Source organism: Lissotriton helveticus, chromosome 3_2, assembly GCF_964261635.1.
Source record: "Lissotriton helveticus chromosome 3_2, aLisHel1.1, whole genome shotgun sequence".
Classification (NCBI taxonomy): domain Eukaryota; kingdom Metazoa; phylum Chordata; class Amphibia; order Caudata; family Salamandridae; genus Lissotriton; species Lissotriton helveticus.
The window spans coordinates 75,268,643-75,289,731 of NC_136062.1; the positions used below are offsets into that span (position 1 = coordinate 75,268,643).

Genomic DNA, 21,089 nt, shown 5'->3' on the forward strand with positions numbered 1-21,089 from the left:
TGTTTTAATCGGGAAAAATGAAAGTGGAGCCCAATGGTGCCTGAAATGGGGCTGGGGCACAAGGTCATCTGTGAGATAAGGTGCACTGGAGAGGAGTAGTAGATAATCAAGCCTGCATGGGTGTGCGCTGCAGAGAACGTGGTCAGGTGGAGGTAGTAATGAAGAGGGATTCTCCCTGAAGTCTCGCACAGAGGGAGCCTGGGAAGTGTCACTTGCCTGAAACTCCGAACTCAGAAACCTCCTCTTCCCATCAAAGGGACATTACATGGAAAAAACACTTTTTATGAGTGATCACATTTAGAAAGAGATTTGGGAAATAGTGTGTTTTACTGGGCCATGAAAGACTAAGAAGAGATAAAGGAGGGCACTGAAGCAGACCTGCCTAGATATGCGACAAATCGAGCCCGCAGTGGCCCACCCGAATGCACCCTTGGCCCTCCCAAATAAAAATTCCTGGAACCGGGCCTGACGACAGGGGGTGGGGGACAGGGGGAGGTGCGGGGGCTGAAGCCCTTTGAGCCCAATGGGCGTTGTGCGCCTGTCCTACATACAGCACAGGGAGGGTAGACATGTCCAAGGCCTGCGCCATGTTACCTTGTGTCCTTCACTACTGGTTGGAGGGAAAAAAATTTGAAGTGTTTGGACGATTGAAAATGACCCGAACTCGTCGTTCCCCGAGTTTTAAAAACTCATTACCTTAGTAGTGTAAGGCTTGGCACGCCATCTGAGGGTGACGTCAGTGCAGGTCCCAAGGACAGCACCAAAGATAAAAGGCCTTCGCCCCTCGACTGGAAAGGAACCTGAGGTGGGACCAAGGTCACATGGTCCGGGCAGGAGGGTGTTATCTCTGTTTTGACTTGTGCGTTGTCCCGGCGTGTTCTTCAGCGTAGACCCACAATAAAAAAACACAACATTGGAGCAAAGGTTGTGGGCACCTCTCCCACCGATGTGGACTGCGCACTTAATATAAACGGCTCCTAACGTTTTTTCTTGCACACTTCTTGTTTTCATTTTTTGGGAAGCCGAGGGAGATGTTCTCATGCGAGATGCTGCTGGAAACCCTCAACCCCATGCAGTACAACATCAGCCATGTTGTCCCCGAAGTGTCACCCACCGTCACCGTGTCTCTGCTGCTGGTCTCGTGCTTCCTGCTTCTGGTCTGGAGCTACGAAGAGACGTCATCGATCCCAGGTACGAGGCCTCGCGGGCGGCTCGGGGCGCTGTGTGACTGGCTGGGCGAACGGTGCTGCTTTCAATGTGCGGATGCTGTCATGTCTTTATTCACACTGCCTGCAGCCTCCATGGACTCCCCAGGTGCTAAATTGCTGATATAAATGTCATCCAATCCAACTTAATAAATATCAAGTCAAGGTTTAAAAATAAAACCTACAAAATCTTGTTCACGAAAGTTGACTCGTAACTACTTTTTTAAATGGATTTACCAATACTTACTTACCTCCCCTTTTATTTTCAATAATGCAATATACAAAAATTGCCATAATTAAAAAGTTGTATCGTTACCCATGGGTATTCCATTACATTCTAATTTCAATTTGATCACATTCGTTTTTTCATTGGATACCGACTCCCTGAGTTCTGGGGTGAATGCTGTATGCACACACCTCTACAGGAATCCTTTTTGTTTTTTTAATGCTCATGTCGATCTGCTTGCAGTTTTCGTTTAAAAGTATGCCTACTGCCATTATTGTTTCATATTGTCAACACATTCATTTAAACGTTTAATTAAAGTGTATTTCCAACATTAAAAAATAGAAATGAGGCCCGTTACCTTTAGTTTTACTGCAAACCCTCCAGGGTTAGGGTCTGGTCTTGAAGCCGTACAGGGGCGAATGACTGGGCTTTAATCAGGAATGTTTTATCAGAGGAAAGAAGTGCAAACCATGAAGGCAATAAGAAAGCTTGCCCTGCCCCTGGCTTCTCACATACCACCAAACTGTTGAATAGGAAGAAGTTCACACGGTTCCCAAACTAAAATATATGTGCACTCGTTACTAATATACTTTTATTTGATTCATTAAAAAAATCATAAAAGGATGGACAACCATCATAAAACGCAGTGCTTTAGAATATACATTTAAAAAAAACTAAAGACTTAAGGTCGATGTCACAAAAGAGAAGCTTATTATTTTAAAAATAATGACGAATATAACAATGCATTTGGGAAAAATCTGCTAATTAGTTGGCACTCATTACTAGTTTACAAAAACATTCTGGCCTTGAACTGTAGTTTTCATAAGAATATGTGTGTGAAATTCCGCCTGCATTTTAATAGGAGCCAGGCTACAGTCAGGGGACCATTAGCTGCTGTAATAGAAAAAATGACCTAAGTCATTAAATCGCTTTATATTGTTTCAAAACGTTGGGGGAAGTCTTGTTGCAGCCAGGCAAAAGTGCCGTTTTCTGAGAATAAAAGACAAGGTTTCTGGTTGTATTTATATACATTTTTCATTTATTATAGTCCTTGAAAGTTTCCACGTTTTACCATTATGTTGTGCGTTGTTCACTTTTTGGCACTCTGTTGCATGCTGTTTGTGATATAGAGGCTGGAGAGACGTGTTTTTTGTTTTTTAACCGGGGCGGGTCATTTTCTGTACAAAAGACCCTTGCACAAGAATGAATGTTTTGCTGAGTGAGTTGTGAAGTCTGTTAGTTGACTACTACTGAAGGAAGACTCACTTCTGCCGAAGAGCCGAGTTTACTGGGGAGGTACAAATTCTCTTGCACCCAAGTGAATTCGTGTTTTCTTTGTTTTCACGTATTTCATGTATACATATCTTCATGTCAGTTGCCCCTGCCTTCTTGTGCTAGTTTTTAGCACCATAATGTGGCTGTTATGGAAAAGCCTAAACAAACTGCATAGCGGAACATCGCAGTCTGCGTGGGGCATTACGCTGTACGTGCTTGTAAATTGTTCCGTGAAGAAAGATTTAATGATATATCGTGATACGCGATGGATTCTGTGACTCGAATAAACGATGGTTTAGATGTGCCACGTCGGGGTAAACCTGTGTCGCACCTGCAGCATGTATACATCAGACCTCATCTAATTGCATCCCATGTCTTCCAGGCCCCGGGTACTGCATGGGCCTTGGCCCTGTACTGTCCTACTGCAGATTTCTCCGGACAGGCATCGGAAGCGCAGCCAACTACTACAACAATCTGTACGGAGACTTTGTGCGAGTCTGGATCAACGGCGAGGAAACACTCATCATCAGCAAGTACATGCATATACTCTATTTTATGTTTCTGAAAACAGATGAGTGTGTTACAAAAAGCCTATGTTCATTGAATTTAGTGACATTCTCATTAACATGCAATGCACATTATGACGAGTAAGGTGTACAATTTATTGCTTAAGCCTTAATAGGTAAAAAAAATAAAAATAAAAAATTAAGTTCCAGGGCCTTCGTCAGAAGAACACTCACTGTAGCTTGCACCACCAATTAGAGCAGCCAATGACAAGACCAACACGACTACTACCAAGCTCCTAGAAGTGTGAACATTCAGACTAGTTCTTTCCCCCCAACGCTTTAACAATGGCTTGGGCCACAGGTAGAAGTCATTTTTTATGCATATTGAATTAATAAATAACTGTTGTGCGCATCTTAACATTTGACAAACAGCACCACCATGTGATAGACAGTCATAAGTGCCAGTGTTGACAATTAAGTGCAGGTGCCGAGCACCAGAAACCCCCACTCAAGTTAAGCACTGCTACTATTATCTTATCTTGCTATAGTTAAATAAATTAACACACAGTGGGCAAGAATGAATGTGTGTACCTGGACGTGGTTGTACATGAACACGCTGTTGTCTCATTACGAACAGCACTCCCCCTGTTAAAGCCCCTACACTGTTAGACCGTGGCAGACATGCCACACTGAGACTGACAGGTTAGGAGGCAGGAAAGGAGACCCAAAGCACAGCATTAGCAAACCATGCCAGGAACACTCAAACTGCAATTCAGTGCAACAAAACGAACTGAGCTGCTCTGCCGCCCAGTTACTTATCCTTTATTGTGCTCGGTTTTCAGCAGGATTCGTAAATACTGAGCCCGCTTGAGCGAGAAATACATTTTAAAATTTTAATTGAAGAAATTAGTGAATGTAAATGTTTAGGGGTGCGTCTGCAGTAGTATATAGAAAGCATGTAGGAATCGGATGTTACTTACTGAATGATGTATTGTAAAGATAAAGAAACACGCAACATTCCAGGAATTAATTTTGACACTAGCAGTTTGTGCACTCGTGGCCAACACTATTTTCAACGTTTGTTTTCTGATTCAAGTTACAGGAAGTCAGGGGCAATCCACCTGCGAGAGTTTAGTATCACAGTCGCTGGTCCAGACAGACAATGTGTCTCAAGCAGAAACAAATACAGGAAATACTACTCATTACATGCCCAAGCAAACGCCCCTGCCAGGGATGCGCTTGATTTTATTATATCAAAACCTTGCAACTACATCTGATCAGCAGACTTTGCCGTCGCACCATTTACAATTCCACAGCGCCCTCTAAGGGTAACAATCTGCTAATTCGAAGACGCTATATTTTTTGTTGAGCAGAGCAGTTAAATAGATACTTGGCTTTAGCAATTGGTTATTTCATGCTGGATCGAGTTTATTTGTTAGTGACCGGACTTTCCTTAAAGGTTCGTAAGGGACAGAAAACAGGCACGGTACTAGTATAAACGTCGGCCCGATTAGTTAATCATGTAGCTAAACGTAGCAAATTGGGACAGTTTTGAACTTTTAAAGAAAGGCAGGCTGTATAAGTAAGTGTTTTGCAAGGTATGGAAAACTGCATGGATTTGAGATTGCGGCAGGGGATATTTTTTTAATATCAGTAAAATCAGCAGTAAAAACCACCCCAGCAGATCACAAAACAGGCCCACAAATAGCCAAAAAGGAATATATGATTATACCACGATTTCAATTACCACGCATGGCTTTACCACGCGAATTTTACATCGCAAGTGGCTTTACCACGCTGGTATTTACAACGTAGGATTTTACTACGCCTAGAAACGTCTTACCTGCACGTCTTTCTCTACGAGCCCTTACTTCCATCCTCCATTGAAACAAGCGTCAAAACACGTATACCAAAATAAAAAAAGGACTGTTTTTTTGACGTACACGGCACGTCTTTGGGGGAGGCTCTTTCCTTTTTCTTTTAAAATTATGTTCGTGTTTTTTTTTTTAAGTAAACTGCTTGTTATTTTTTGGGGGGGAGACCCCCCCCAGCCCCCCTCTGCCCACCGCTTGTTATTTTTGGGGGGGAGACCCCCCCCCAGCCCCCCTCTGCCCCCCAAGCCCACGCAGAACGACTCGAAGGAATACCACATCTCCCCCCCAGCCCGTGGTAAAGACGTCGTGGAAGGCACCCTGCGTGGAAGGCACCCTGCGTGGTAAGTGTCACGTGGTAAATGTTAGTAGTGGTAATGCCTTCGTGGTAAATGATGTTTCCCGCCAAAAAGCTGGCAAAAACTTTAACCTGTCAGACCAGCCAGACAGGCACTCCCCTGATCGCTTGCCTTATAGGTCAGTCCGACCCTGTTTCACTTCCTATTTTACTTTTGTGTTCATTGAGCGTACCAATTAAGGGATGTTATCAGTAAAACCACCATCCGTATATCATGTGTATTTTATATAAATCGTGTGCTCTTGTGAAAATATATAAATCTGCATCACAGTTAAAAAGCTGGTAAAAGTTGGTAAAATGTAGCTATTCCACAGGGTTTGACTGGAACAGGAAATTGTGATACATAACAATATTCCACTCGGTGAGATCCACTAAACGAATAAGGTACTAATGAATAAATGTATCATGATGATTTTTCACATAACCAACCCATACAACTTAAAGATGGGGATAGGTGCTGCTTCTGACTGTAATGGAGAGTTTGTAATATGGCTATAAACTTAACATCACACACAAAGAAAACAAATAGGAGGTCTCCCTCTTACCTTCAAAGAATCCTACTCTACCGCACTGTTTTCGAAGGGCCATCTATAGACCCTTGCTTCAAGAATAGATGCTTTACTATTACTTTACTTCATGGCTGGCAGCATTCATTTGCTTTAGGGGCTTGATTAAAACCACTTCCATCTAGGAGGCAGACGCCCTTGTTTATCAATTGATTTATTCTACAGGCCTGACACCAGAAGAGTGTTTCAGGTTGCTCCTCTTCCCAAAACGGTACCCAGTCCTGATGAATACCCGTCTTTGAAGCTTAAAATGCCTCCCCACCCCCACAACCTGCCAGGTTGAAACGTCGACATTCCATGCAGCCTGGATTGTAAATTGTTTTCACAAAGAAGTAATTATGAGTTTTACAATTATATCTGTTTAGATGAGACTGTACTTATGCTGTATAATAAGTATACATTACCCAGGTCCTTTGGGTGATTCTTGGGTAACCCCATTGTTATGTAATGGGACAGAAAATAGGCCCTGCACCAAAATAAAAGTGGCTCTCATTAGCAAATCAGATAGTTAAAAAACGGCCCACATTTGCAAATCGGGGTACTTTTGAACTTGTAAAGACATATTATTAAGCTGTTTTTTACAAGGTATGGGAGTCTATATGCATTTGTGCTGCTACCGACAATGTTTTGGTAAAATCATATAAATAAACAGTAAAAAACGGCCAACTAGATCCCAAAACAGTCCTACAAGCAGCCCAAAAAAACGCCCACACATCGACATGTCAACTCAGCCCTTGCCCCTTTGGGTACTGTCTGACTGCCCAGTAGGCCAGTCCGACCCTGGAGGGTAGGCTACATTGTGATTAAATACACCTAGATGTAATATAATGTACTTAAATTGAGAGAAATTGAGGAAAGGGGACAAAGAACACAGAACAGAGGGAGCAAGATAGGAATCTAAGGCAGAGAGAGGGGGAGAAAGAGAGAGGGACTGAGGCACCAGGAGGGACAGAAACAGAGGCACATGACAAAGAAGAGAGGGGGCAGGGATAGAAAGAGGGATACAGAGGGAGAGGGAAAAGGGCTAAGGTCCAACGGGAGAGACAGGTAGAGAGATAGATAAATGGATAAGGATGGCCAAGATAGACTGACATACATAGTATAGATGGATCGACATAGATTGAAAGGTAGCTGTCAGTAGATAGATGAAATTAGATAGGTATTTTTGTGGAAAGCTTCCATGCAAACTCAAAACCTTCACCGTATCATAGAGCAGGCTTTTGTAGCCAATATCTTGGTGTGGCATCCACGACCTGGGTGTTCCTGTTCATGCTGGGGGCTGTAAATCTGTCAGTGACTGTGCCCCAAGGACGGTTCTAGGATTTTGAGGGCCCTTGGCAGAAAGGCAATGTGTGGCCCCTCTAATGTGCATATAACCTGACACATTCAGGGCTGTTTGCATCTCAATAGATGACCCTGTCCCCGAATCTGCTTTGCACAGACATCTCCTGAGCTGCAGCCCCTCCCTTTCAGCCACCTATAAGCACCTCTCAGCAGCCCATAAAGGGCTGAGTGTGTGAGAGGTGCGCTTGGCATCAGAAAGGGTTAAAACTGCTGCGTCCCATGATGCCTCTGAATGGGCAGCAGGACAATCCTGCAGAATGTGTCTCCTTGCAACTGGGCCATAGGAGACCCCCCTCAGCTAGGTATCGCCTAACTATACCATAGGTACAGGGCCCAGGGGGGGAGCCCCCCAGTGGCACAATTGCAAGGAGACACCTTGCTCTCAATTTAGAAGCGCAGGGATCAGGAGACGACTAGTGTGCCGTGGCTTCGCTGTGACGCACTGGTGCGGGGCCCCGTGCTCGCCGGCGGAGAGTGGGGCCCTGGGCAGCTGTCCACACTGCTTATGCCTGGCTCGAGGCTGTGCCCACCACATGCCACCAAGAGTAAACAGGAGACTCCCCAGGCAGGCACTCCACAGACTGGCACCCCACCCCTCTGGGCCCCTGGCACCACCACTGATGTCTATCCCTGCTCAGCCTAGACTAAAACCGACCCAGAGACAGCCGCTTCTTGCAGCTCATCGCTCCCCATTGCCCCATGTCAGGAAGGCCATGACATGTTGGTCTGACGGGATTGGCAGTAACGTGGTTAAAGCATAGTTTGGATCTCTGTATTCTATTGTTAAATGAGGGACGAGAGAGGAGGACAGAGTATGCTTCCCTTCGTTTGACATTGAGTGAGAACTATAGGGTGAATTAGTGCTGAACATCTAGGATTGAGACATTATTTGGCACTCTGTTTTACGTTTAGGTGGGAATATTTTACAACATAATACAAAGACCAGTCACAGTTTACTCAGGAGATGTTTGCAGGGAGAGCAATGGCTGTGCAAAGGATCTCACTAAACCCGAAATCATGCAAAAACCATACCTTAAAAAAATGAAGAGTGTCATGAAGGACGAAAATAGTTTTTCGAAGCAGAGATTAACACAGTTAGTCCATACACATGTATCTGGTTATGAACACGATGGTAGAGATCACGTCTGTGCGCATGTGCAGGGACCCACACATTTGTGCGCTTCTGAAAGTCCCCATAATGCTGTCTTCAAGCCTTAAAGTGGTAGTTGTTGTTTGGAAAGTACCAAACCACTCCTCATGGACATTGACTCTGAGTTACCGTCCATCACTGAATCCTGTCCAGTGCTCATCTGATATACATTATTTACAGAATTAGAGAAACAATAGGCTTATAGTAAAAGAGTTTGCAATGGGAGCATCCCTGGATCGTTTACTGTGCCGGCAACCGAAAACACTGTCGAAAGATGACTTTAATGCAGGCTACATCCTCAAAATGAGGCACTCTGTAGACCCCTTAGTGCATGGTCACTATTGAGTGATAAATGCAGTGGCCAGGACTCAAGATTCAGAGCTCACACATTTGTAAAGGGCAGACTGTTACTCGCGAGTGGACAGTCTGCTTTGAACACAGCGTCCAATCCATGGTCGGTACCTTTGGCCTGTGGGAAGGCTTGACCGCAGAGCAGCTGCTGCGCTTTCATATTTGTGCTGGAGCTCAATGCATCAGCGGTTGCATGCCTGCTTCTCAAGTACGCACTGACTTCTGTGACTAGAAACACCGTTTCTTGTTCATAGCTGCAGATTATGCAGCAGATGATGGATTATGTGGCAAATGCGGGAAATCCATGATAATGCAGAAAACGACGCGGTCAGGGAATCACATAATTCCATTGATCCTGCTTATAGCCCTTATTGTCTCGTGTAACATTTCCTGAACATTGATTTACACACTCGAATGATTCATTGTACCTCTGCCTGTGATGTAATGCACTCTGACACCTAGACTGGGATGAGTAGGGCTACACAAAATAATTAAATTAAAAAGAAAAATTGTAGATGCCATTTACATCAATATTTGTGTAGTCACCCATACATACAGAGGGATATTCCATTCTTATAGTACATTCACACCTCTTACAAAGGGAGTAGAACAAAGTTAAAAACCTACATCCAAATCATAGTTTCTCTTAAGTACTTGTGTGAAGTGAGAATAAGATGTGCGCCTTTGTGTCCTTCCATTGCTTTGGCTTTTAGGTGTTGGTTCCAGAGAGTTCCTATCCAGTATTATACTCACACAAAAGGAGGACTGATGGCCCTTTAAATCCCGCCTTTGTTTGTGTGAGCTTAAAGGGTAAATAAGAAAGCCCCCTAGCCATCTGTATTGTGCAGCTCGTTAAAGCAGAATACAGACAACAAGCAGGTATTCCTGAATTGCCTGCGTGTTGTCTGTATTCTGCTTTAAGGAGCTGCAATATACAGGTGGCTAGGGGGCTTTCTTATTTACCCTTTAAGCTCGTACAAACAAAGGCAGGATTTAAAGGGCCATCAGTCCTCCTTTTGTTGAGTATAATACTGGATGGGAACTCTCTGGAACCAACACCTAAAAGCCAAAGCAATGGAAGGACACAGAGGCGCACAGCTTATTCCTTCTTCACACAATGTCGGAAAATGACACCAGGACAAATTCAACATGTTTTCCTGGCTAGCCCCAGATCCAGTAAGAAATAGCTGCCAGAACTGGGATCCGGTGCAATCCCCCTACTTCAGGCCCTGCATTGAGGCAAAGGCTGTACAAATCACAGATAAAAGTGCCTCGCTTTGCGGAAGAGGGATGTGCTAGAAAATGACTGCCACTTCCCTGGGCATGCCCCCAATGGAAAAATTTGTACAGAAGCACTCTGCCAGGCAGAAGCCAAAGTTTTCATATGCGCAGATTTACTTTGTAAATGGAAGTATGCTCAAAATTCACAGTTTCCCAGTTGATAATGCAGGTAGAAAACACTTAACCCCACTATTTGAATATATACGGTCTTATTCATTCCTATTTTTTGCCTTATTATTGAAAACACTAAAACCAGTTTCACAGGATATGCATCAGAAGTTGTTGTGAAAAGTGACACGCCATCTTATTCTGTGTGATTTTCCTGTGAGCTGTTGAGTTTAGATTCCTCCCAAGAATTTTGCTTGTCTCTATAAGGATGTTTGCAGTACTAACTCTTCAAGACAGTTGCACTTTCACTAACAGAATAATAGGTCATATTGGCCTTTCACTAGACTGACCTCTGTTTTAAGATGGGCAAAGGATTGCCCCACGATTGGGTCCAGTCACTCCCTGCACTTGCCTGCAGGGGTCTGTCTGGGAGTCCAAGGGCCCCCCTTTCCAATGGTGTCCTATAGAGGTACACTTACTGTGTGGCACCTCTTTGTGATGGACAATCAGTGTACCTCTATACAGCCTTTTTAGGTCGAGCATTCGAGACCTCTTGTATATACTTTAGTATATTCCTATATGTGTATGTACTTTGTGGGCTCTGGAGATCAGCCCTAGGACTTGTCTGCTTCCGCTTATGGACTTTTTTTTCTGTTTAACTGCCTGTATTTAACTGTCTTGATAGAAAACGACCAGTAGAGGTCAGTAAAATACCAGAATTGCTTTCTGCTTTTGTTGACTTTCTTTTTTTCATTTTTTCTGGCAACTGCCTCTATTTAACTTTCTTGATAGAGAACGAGCAGCAGAGGTGAGTAAAATACCAGAATCACTTTAGCATTCTCTAGATTCCAGTTCATAGAAATTCTCTTCCACAAGCACCCGTAGACAATAATATTTTTTTCAAATCTTGTATTTGATCACTGAAGGCCCTGAATTGATATTAAAAACAGGGCTTTGGACTATACCATTTCCCGCTGAAAGGCAATTTTTCTCTCCATGTGTTCCCATACCTGGTGTGTCATGCAGGTTGGTGCTTACTTTCACTCCACGTTAAAGAATAGTAGATGTTTCAGCACCCAGGCAAATGTGCTGCATAAATAAATACATATAAGGTCCCAAAGGCGCAAACAATTGCATTGCATATGCTTGTTTGCCTCTGTGACCACATCTATAACATGGTGCAGACCAGGACTTTAAGTGGGATGACAACACTGAGGGCTTTCTCAAAGCGGCTTGGCCAATGTAATTAAGGGTGTGGCTTGAAAACATATATGCTAAAAATCTGTGCTTAGCATATGTGCTGCCTAACTGGTAATTTGCTGCTTCTGTCATTGCAACTAGACATATAATACAACAAGTAACATTGCAGCTGCAACAAGCCGGGACTATTGGCTTTATCATTGGTTGTTAGTTGCATAAGACAAATAAGAAACACCTACGGCTTAGTAGTATATAACATTGAAAATGCTGCAGTTCTGAAATAGACTGTGAAAGAACCATAACAAGTCTCTTTGAAGTTACATCAGAGGCAGTGAAGGGTGGTACTGCTACAGAGTTAAGATTATTTTTTCACCCTAAGGGTGATGGCAAAAATGGAGAGCCCGATAGGGACCCGTCTCAGCACCTGCTCTTCTGCCGATGCTGAGCACTGGCAGGAGCCAGCCCACTTACAACCCTAGTGCACGCACAAAGGTAAAGGATTATCTCATTTCCTTGGGCCATGCCCCCATGCAAATGAGGCGTAACCACTTGTTACCTCGCCTAGGCACAATTTGTGGCGGCTCGATCTATTTTACAGAAGGGGCTGCACAAGCATCGGCTGCACCTTCTGTATACCAAAGTGCCGCAGGAGAGCAAAAAGCAGTGGCACCCGCCCCTGGAGAAGTTTTTTTTATAATATAGCCAATGGTTGAATGATATAACTACAAGATGACAACAATTGTTTTACAGTGCACCAAACTTAAAAAAATTGATATTTATTATCAACTGTTTTTTTCATGTAGTAAATGTTCAGCGACCGTTTTAAAATGAGGTTGTTGGATCAGTGAAAGTTTGTACTTTTCAGAGTACACTTAACAACCAATTTTCTATTTAATATGCTTGTGAATAGTAAGGGTGTCAAACAGTTGTGTATATATGGCTGACTGGATAGTAGCACTCACCTGTCCTCCTAAAAAGTAAGAAGGGAGGTTGCCATGAGGAGTGGTTGGAAACACTTTAAAATCATTACAGGTGTTAATGAGGTCAGGAGCCTTTATCTATGGGTGATTAACACTTGGGTGTGAGAATTTCGGTTCAGTTTTCTGGACCAGACGTACACTTCTACATTTACCAAGAGATAATTTCACAACTAAGTACAATGTAAAACACCAAAATGTGAAAGGGAAGAGCCACCCTATCACCAGCATCCTGTCAATATTCACCCAGTCTCAGACGCCACCTGTGGTTCCCCCTATGATACCAGCAGGAAAGCTTTCAGCAGCACACTTACCAGTGTCAGCTTAAGGAATTTTGGGCCTCTGGCAAGACATTTTGGTATTCCCTCTTTAAAACAACTTTGCATTTATAACCAATTTTTAGTTAATTTAAGCCCTCTTGATGAATAAGAATACGTGAACGGAAATTAAATAGCCAGAAGCACTAGCTGTCTGTTGACCGCCAGCTAATTTGCACTATAGAAAGCTTCAAGGTGCATGGATGAAGCCATTTATTTCTCACTTTGATCTTGAATCTTTAACTTGATAAACACCAACTGTATGAGGGTGGGACGTTCAAGGCCAGGACTGCACACTAGGCTTCTGTAAAGGGTGCCCAACTTTAACATTGAAAAAAATAGAATTTTCTTGTGGAAATCAGCTACTCAAGTGGGACTTCTGAACAGGTGATGCTGGTATTAAAGGGCAGACAGGGTGTTGCCCCACTAAATTAATACAGAGAAAAACTCACCAAGCTGCTTCAACCACAGACTCGGCAGTGTTGTGCCTCAAGTAGTAAGCTGAAACTCGTGTTTTTTGTCAGATAAGGAAAGCTGGAGGTGATACGCCTGTGCCTGGCTGGGCGAGAGTATATTCGCTCTGCAGGCACCAGGTAGTGTTGTGATGCCAGGGTGGTGGATGCTACATTTTCTTATATCTGAAATTGTGCTTGCTTTTATGCTTTAAGTTCTGCGACCCGGGGCGGGGTCCACACAGCTCTATAGAGATGGGCTGCTCTGGTGTCATCAAAAGTGCATGCCCACCCCGATGCTGGTACGGTTTTGCTTGTAAGAGGATGAGCTGGGGGAAAAGCCCACAGTATATTTGGGACACATGAGGAGAGAAGTGATCAGAGCACTTACATCCTGCTCTGGGCACAGGGGACAGTGCAACTTAAGCAGAAAAGTGAGCGTTTTGCTCCTGGCCAGTAGCTGCCCCGCCGCTATGGCCGAGGAGCGTCGCCCCACCTGCCAGCAGCCGGAAAAATTAAAAATAAAACAATAATAAACTTTGTTATCATTTTATTTTTCTCTCGGAGTCAAGGCCTGGTGATGGGGCCAAGGTGATGACAGGCTGGAGGGGGAGTGTTGGGCACTGCTATTCAGGGCGCATGGCGGATATGGCTGCCCGCCTCAGGCGCCCTGAAGCTCTCTCCAACTCCAGCGGCGTTGCGGGGTTGGAGAGAGCAGGCCCAGGCTCACAGTCTCCCAGAACACAGCACACAAAGAAAGAGGAAGTCATGAGAAGAAATAAATACATTTCTCCTTGTTACGCCTCCCCTAGGGAGGCGTAGCTTTTTGAGGCATACCCAGGTTTAGCACTAATGGCAAATCTGGGAAGGAGCCAAAATCCATCGGTAATGCGTGGGAACACCCATGCTCCATCCATGGAACGCCTCCCTGTGGCAGAGTAATGCAACGCAGCGATTTGCTCTGCATTGCGGTACTCTGGTTTTATCATGCCACGCAGGGCCATGCAAGGTGGCCTTGCGTGGCTTGATAAATCTAACTTAAGAGTTGTGTCACTCTTGCGCCCCATTGCATGGAGCAAGGGCGACACAACTCTTTAACAAATATGTCCCATGATATTTATCAAAAGCTTAATTTAAATCATGTGTAACATGACTTGTCTGTTTGTGCTCACTTTACTAGTCAGGAATCATTACGACAGCTCTTGAGCACGTTTTATAGCTCTTTCTTCTCACAATTTCTGAAGTGTCTGTACTGATAGGATGGATAAACACAGGCTTTCAGAGATTTAACTATTATTTTTTACTATTCAGGACATTAAAATGCCAGTAGAAAACTGATCAGGTAGGCGATAGGCCCTGAGTGGCTAAACACCTCACTTTTACAGCACCCTACCCCCCATTATCTTTAAAAAAGGCTTGGGTTCCTGCAGTGTCAGAAGGGGATGGAGACAGGCAGAGAACAGAACATGTCTGATCTGCCCCAATTGTCACTTCCCAGTGGGTAGCCATCAGCTCTGGCCTTCCGCACTCCTGCAGCTTAGTTGTTCCTCAGCTTGACATCCGCAACAACGCCCCCTCCCAAACACACTGCAGGGCTCTGCTTGAGTGGGTGGGGGACAGGGAGGGTTTAGTGATCTTGCAGCCAGGTGTCTGTGTGTGCATGCATGGTGGATGTTGAGTGTTGTGAATGTGTGAGTGCAGGGTTCATGGCGAGAGTGTGTGACTGCAGAGTGAGTAATCCACGTTTGAGTACAGAGTGAGTAATGAGAGTTCCCTGGGTGAGTGGTAAACAGTATGAGTGCAGGGTGAAAGGTGTGTCTGTGTGAGTGTTGTGTATGGCTTGCCTGTGTGAGCACAGATTGAGCTGTGTGACTGTAGGAGTACGCTGTGTGACAGGTATGTCTTCATGAGTGTCGGGTGAGTGGTGTGAATGTCCTGGATGAGTTATGTGCACTTGTCAGTGCATGGTGAGTGGTATACTTGTTTAAGTGTACAAGTGAGTGAAGCAGTGTCTGTGAGTGCAGAGTGAGTGGAGTGATGTGTCTGTGTGAGTGCAGGGTGAGTGATGTGTCTCGGGACAGCAGAAAGTGTGCTGTCTTTGGGAGTACATTTTCACCTTTTTTCAAAATATATAACCAGCTTTCTTGAAAGACTTATTAAAAATGCAACATTTGCACCCATGTTTTCTCAAATGTTCTTGCAGTAGGGAAGACACCCTACCTACCCCCCAAAGTCTGATTCCGTGTTTTGATTGAACTTTATAGTCAACTTTCTGCCAGCCACTTTTAAAATGTACCATCAGACACTGCTTCTGAACATCCCACTTACTTTCCCAGGAGACCCCTTGGAAGGTGAGGCCCAGGGCAACTGCCCACTTTGCCCATGTTTTAAAACTTCTAGCTGTAGCAGCATCATGAACTCGTGACTGCTCATTAAGTCTTCAGTGCTAAGTTTTACAGTTACATGGTCTCCAAAGCGTGGTAAGAAACTCAAAACCAGCATTCATCAGTGGTGAACTCTGGAGCAGCTCACAAAGCAACAACATCAGGAGCGGTCTGTGGCTGCCCACCCACTCTTTTATCATTTGTGCTCCGTTATCTTTCAGAGAGCGCTGAGAGCCACAACACGAGTGGTAAATTCCGTGGTGGCAATTTCAGCAGAGGCGATCCTTGACTCCTCGCTAAGTCTGTAATGGCAGCATTCACTCTCCCAGTTGGATCCAACCGAATATGGATCAATAAAACAGTGGGATCTCATCAGCAGGGCACACTGTAGTAGTCAACCCAGTAGCACCAGTACAGGTTGTATCTACTGGAAAGGATGCTGATGCTAGTTGTGTTCATTCTTCTTATTGAATGAATACATATACAGTCTCTTGAGTTTATTCTCAGCTCAGAATGGAAGTTATATCTTTCTCATATCGCATGACCAACTAGCGCCACCAAAAGACCGGTCATTGTCAACTTCTTTCTTAGGTTATTCCACTTTCTACATAAACATCACAATCCAAAGCTGTAAAGCGACTTCAAGCCAATATGATCTGATTCATGCAGACACTGTGCTAACTCAGCGCTGTAGGATCTGCAATTTTTGTGTTTGGACGGCCTTGTGCTGTGCACCTGTGTAAGGAGCTGCTTCTGAAGCTTTGATTCATATAGTACTGAAATGCATAGCACAGTCATCAGGATTGCTGGGACACCTTCCTGCACAAAAACAATCCTGAGAGACGTTTTTCTCTTCCTATGTGTGCAGGGCAACACACGCAGAAAGAGGAAAAAGGAGGAGAAATAGAGATATTTCTCCTCGTTATGCCTCACTTCAGAAGGCGTAAGATTTTGATGCAGTCCCAGGTTTTCAAGTCCATGTAAATCTGTGAATGCGTAAAAAACTATGTGAGTTGAGTGGGAACGCCCACAGAAATGCCCGTGGAATTCCTCCCTTGTGCAGAGTAAGGCGACGCTGCAATTTACACTGTGTTGCCTTACTCAAGATCTAAGAGCCCATTGTGGCTTTGCATGGCTTCTTAGATCTGACTCGGAGCCTTGTGTCACCCGGTGCCCCTAGTTTTAAGGTGCATCTAGTAATATAGCCTATTGTGCTGAGTGGCCACCCAGAACTCGGCAGATCATGGATTCACAAATATTAGGATGAATGCATCCATTTATGACTTGAGGGCATGAAAATGAGAATCAATGAGTTGGATAAAATAACATTTATTATTACTGAGCCGAAGAACTATTGAATATTCTGTAGGTGCTATATGGACAGCAATATCACTTAGGTGTTACAGTACTCAACAGTTGATCTAACTGCAGTGCAATACGTACCTTTAGTTATTTCCTCTGTTTCGTCTTTGTCCTTGAAGGCACCTACCTTGCTTCAGAACCTTTATTCTACAGGATATCTGTGACTGAGACACCTGCAGAAAGAGCAAAGGAGGGACTAACGGATGGATGGAGGGGCACAGACAGTCACAAATCAGTAGGGGAGCTCGAGTGGAGATTCAAGAGTAACAATTATGTAGAATATGGGGAGATAAGATTAACACAAATAATAATATAGCAGCAGATACCTTTAAAGGACAGAAAGTGCTCTGTGAAGTAGTGGATAGCTTTAAAATGACAACGTTATCAAGAAATGTTTAAAGGAGTTTTACCACCTTTGCCTGAGTGATACATAGTACATTTCTTTTTATGACTGATCATATAGTATAATTTGGCCCAATCTAGTCTTCAAGCAACTAAGGATTGTCAATATTTTTTCCTTGATCAACATTTCAAAGCACATCCTCAACTTATCATACAATTTGCACCAGCTAAACATAGCAGCAGCAGAATAAGCAATGGAAAAGTTTCGTATAGCAACAAAGAAAACCACATTCAGCTGGGAGTAAACATGTTAATTTCTGCTGAAAAGGATTAGTAGGCTGACAAAACGTATGTTTGGTAGATTGTGTTATCTATCACTTTGACAGTCAGTGTGACAGCTGTTGTGAGGTGTTAGTACTGCTGGAAAACAACATATGGGCACCTATTTTAAGAATCAGACTAAGACATAAACAGGCTATGAGATATGGACTGACAAAAACAATATTTTTGGTTTAATTTATGAAAAATATTCTAGTACTAATTAACTTTCTAATAATATTCTGGCTGACATTTCCGTATTAGTACACTGCTTGAAACGTTACATAACTCAGACTTTAATTAAAGATGGAAGGAAAGTGAGCACTTTTTTGGTAAACAATGTGCTAGGGAACCATTTGGCGGAAGTCCGGAAAGAGGACGAAAAACTGTCTTGTCTAATAAATCAAAGGCAACTAGGCCTTTGAAGTAGTTCAAACAGGGACATCTTAAGGATTTGGGGGCCATGGGCTATACTTATTTAGAGGGCCCGTGTTCGGAGCAACTTTGAATGTATGATCCAATGTCCGCTACGCACGCTACTTCAAACTCCATACGTGTTAACATCTAATATTCAGGGATAGTGAGGTGTTTCCAATAATGTAACTCAGCAGCAGCTCGCTAATATTACTGCAAATAATCTCTGTGATGCCCTCTGATTTCTCATGTGTGAAGTCCGGTTTTGATCGAAAACATTTTATGGAAGGGATGTTGCATGAAACATAAACACCGGATTTCTCTGGAAAATGTCTGTAATAGACTAACACGTCACACATATTAAAAATAAATTAAAGGAAAACAGTATTTAAAATAATCTGTTAATAAATTACTAAAAGACATAAGGGCAAGACGTTCTGCAGAACAGCGCTGGCCCCATCAGTGCCCCCTGAAAGGCTGGGGCCCTGGGCCACAGCCCCCTTTGCCCATGCCTTAAAACGTCTCTGAGTTCAAAGGTGACTTTGGGTGCTTCGCACACCCACACACCCTCATTAAGTATATGCAGGTGTGATCCCTCCACACAGAAAATACAGTACAGTGCAAGAGCTAGAGTGACAATATACAGCATCAAAGGAAACAAGTCATACATGAACTAGGAAGTCAACATTAGACAGAACTAGTTGGACAACAAGGCTGGGAGTAACCTTTGAAATGGGACAAGATACAAGTATATATTATTTATTTGTATACGGTTAGTTAAAACCATCACAATGGGACATGATACGTTTCCCCTGTTGGCTTTGAGTAACCATGAGATTGCCTTAACCATGAAACAAGACAGGGACCCTTTATTTCTGCATATGAGTTGCTAATACGTTCAGATATGCTTGTCTGTAATGTTGTGTAGCTGACAAAAACGTCACCTCTTAGGGCATATATCTTGCCCGAACGTGACACCAATCATTGAGTCATGTGCTGCCTTAGTTCCTTAGGTTTGACACTCCAATGGACCAAATGGAAAGTGTTTGTTCAACTACCATATTTGTACCATGTTTTTGTATTTTGTATTATGTTGCACATCGCGCCACACAATTATGTTGTATGGACTGGTCTATGGTCGTTGTTTTCTTGGAGTGAGACAGTGTATTTATGTGAGGCTGCATATCCACGTGCCCAAATTATGCACTATTGAGCGTTAGTGATGCTGAAGCCAGACTCTGCCAGTACATCCCCGCACACACTCTTCTGCTCCCCAGTCCATTGAAGACGGCGGCTGGTGGTTGGGTAAGAATGACTTGCCTCCTTTGTATATCTGCTGCAAGCACGATGTCCAGACGTCTTGACTTTGTATGTCGCAAGATTTCTAATCTGCTTTCCTGGTTTCGCTAAGAAAGACTGCTAAGATGAGGTAACGAGCAGGAACACACTGACTCTGAGTGTATCTAGAAAATGATTTATTGCGGAAACTAAAGAACAGCACAATATCAGAAACAAAGGTTAGCTGAAGGTGCCTCCAGAGGTGTTTTGGGAAAAGGCACCACCACCCTTATGCCTATCTACCACCTAGCATTCCAGAGCATCACAAGAAGACACAACAGTAGTTCACCACAGATGCCATGCACAGCTCTTTGCTCTAGTTATAACACATTGACCTCCAATGGACAGTATTAGCCCAGGGAGAACTACTATGCATATTTATAGAAAGTTATTTACACGCTCTGGCATCCATACTTGCCATGAGTAACATTTTCGGACATGTATTGTCTAGGTCAGCAGATTTTGCTGAATCACTTAGAATACCATCCTGCCATTGGCCTGTATTGTGCCTGAAGATGTGTAGATCACATTATGTGACCAGTAGACACAAATCATGGTATGTTTATCCATTAACTCTTCGGACATTTTACATCCTGTGGTGAAACTATAAGTTGTTGTAATGAGGGCCAAATCATGCACTCCTATATTCTTTAAACCATTTTCAGGTCTTGTTTTTCTCTACTGACAAGTGTCGAACAGATTGTCTATATTATCAGTTTCCTCGTCTGTTGTCTCAAATGTATGAACTTCTCAATTTGTCTGATCTGGAATATTGTTCTCAAATTCTCGCCGGGTCTGGTGGCTCAGTGGTCTAAAGCTGACACTGCAGGGGCCTGTGTGCGACCTCATGGTCACACGTTCAAATCCCGGCGGGTTCACTTAGCCTTTCATCCATCTGAGGTCGATAAAATGAGTACCGTTGGGTAACAATAAACATCTGTTATTCAGCGCCAGGACACCTGTGGGTAATTGTGCGCTTTACAAATACACCTGTTATGTTATGTGAACCATTGACAGAGGTCCAAAATGAAATGGCAGTGGCCTACAAAATATTGCAAATTATCTATCATGTGTTGCCATGATGAGTGAGAGAAGGTGGATTCTGTCCATCTAATATGCCTGGATTTTTTGCTTTTTGATCACCTGATTTCGACCTTTTACTGTGAGAAAGCCTTATAACCAGTGATGTGCAAGCAGAAAACGTACAGTAAATGGACAGCGCAGTTTAACACCAGAGTGTACCTTTTAAGGTAAGGCTGCTGCGATGCATCAAGGGCAAAAGGCACTTGGCAGTTTACATGCAGGATTGGGTATTGACTGGGGTCTTAGTGTACACTAACAGGGAAAGTCAGTGTGGTTTACTGTCTTGTCTGCATTATACACTTATGGGAAGGGCTGCAATAGAGTGAAGCTTTGCTACCCCTTGGCCTACAGATACCAGAGACATACCAATTTAGGGAGTAACCTATATGAGAAAATCAATTCTGAAAAGTCCACAAACATATCTGTACAGTTTATGGGTCATCCAGGAATGCCATATTTCTCTGGCTCAGCTCAGCATCAGTGCCCAGGACTTTTGTCACCCTGCTGTGAGAAGTCAATCACATTTCTTTCTAGCTGCAGGGACAAAGCCCTCCCCACACAAAGAAAGCAACGAACAGTGCTTTCCTTAGCTCCTGAGGAAGAAGGAGGTGGGACAGAATGCTCTGCATCATCAACCAGCTGTCACAACGTGCCAGGGATG

The 21,089-nt window shown here is 43.7% G+C and overlaps 1 protein-coding gene across 1 annotated transcript in view; it reads left to right on the plus strand.

Annotated features, from left to right (window-relative positions):
* The first annotated feature begins 1,029 nt into the window (after positions 1–1,029).
* Positions 1,030–21,089, plus strand: part of CYP19A1 (cytochrome P450 family 19 subfamily A member 1) — a 155,713-nt gene continuing 135,653 nt past the window's right edge. The window contains exons 1-2 of the mRNA XM_078684596.1: positions 1,030–1,191; positions 3,089–3,239. Of these exons, the coding sequence (XP_078540722.1) occupies positions 1,032–1,191; positions 3,089–3,239 (311 nt within the window). The 5' untranslated portion in view covers positions 1,030–1,031. The remainder of the gene's footprint in view (positions 1,192–3,088; positions 3,240–21,089) is intronic.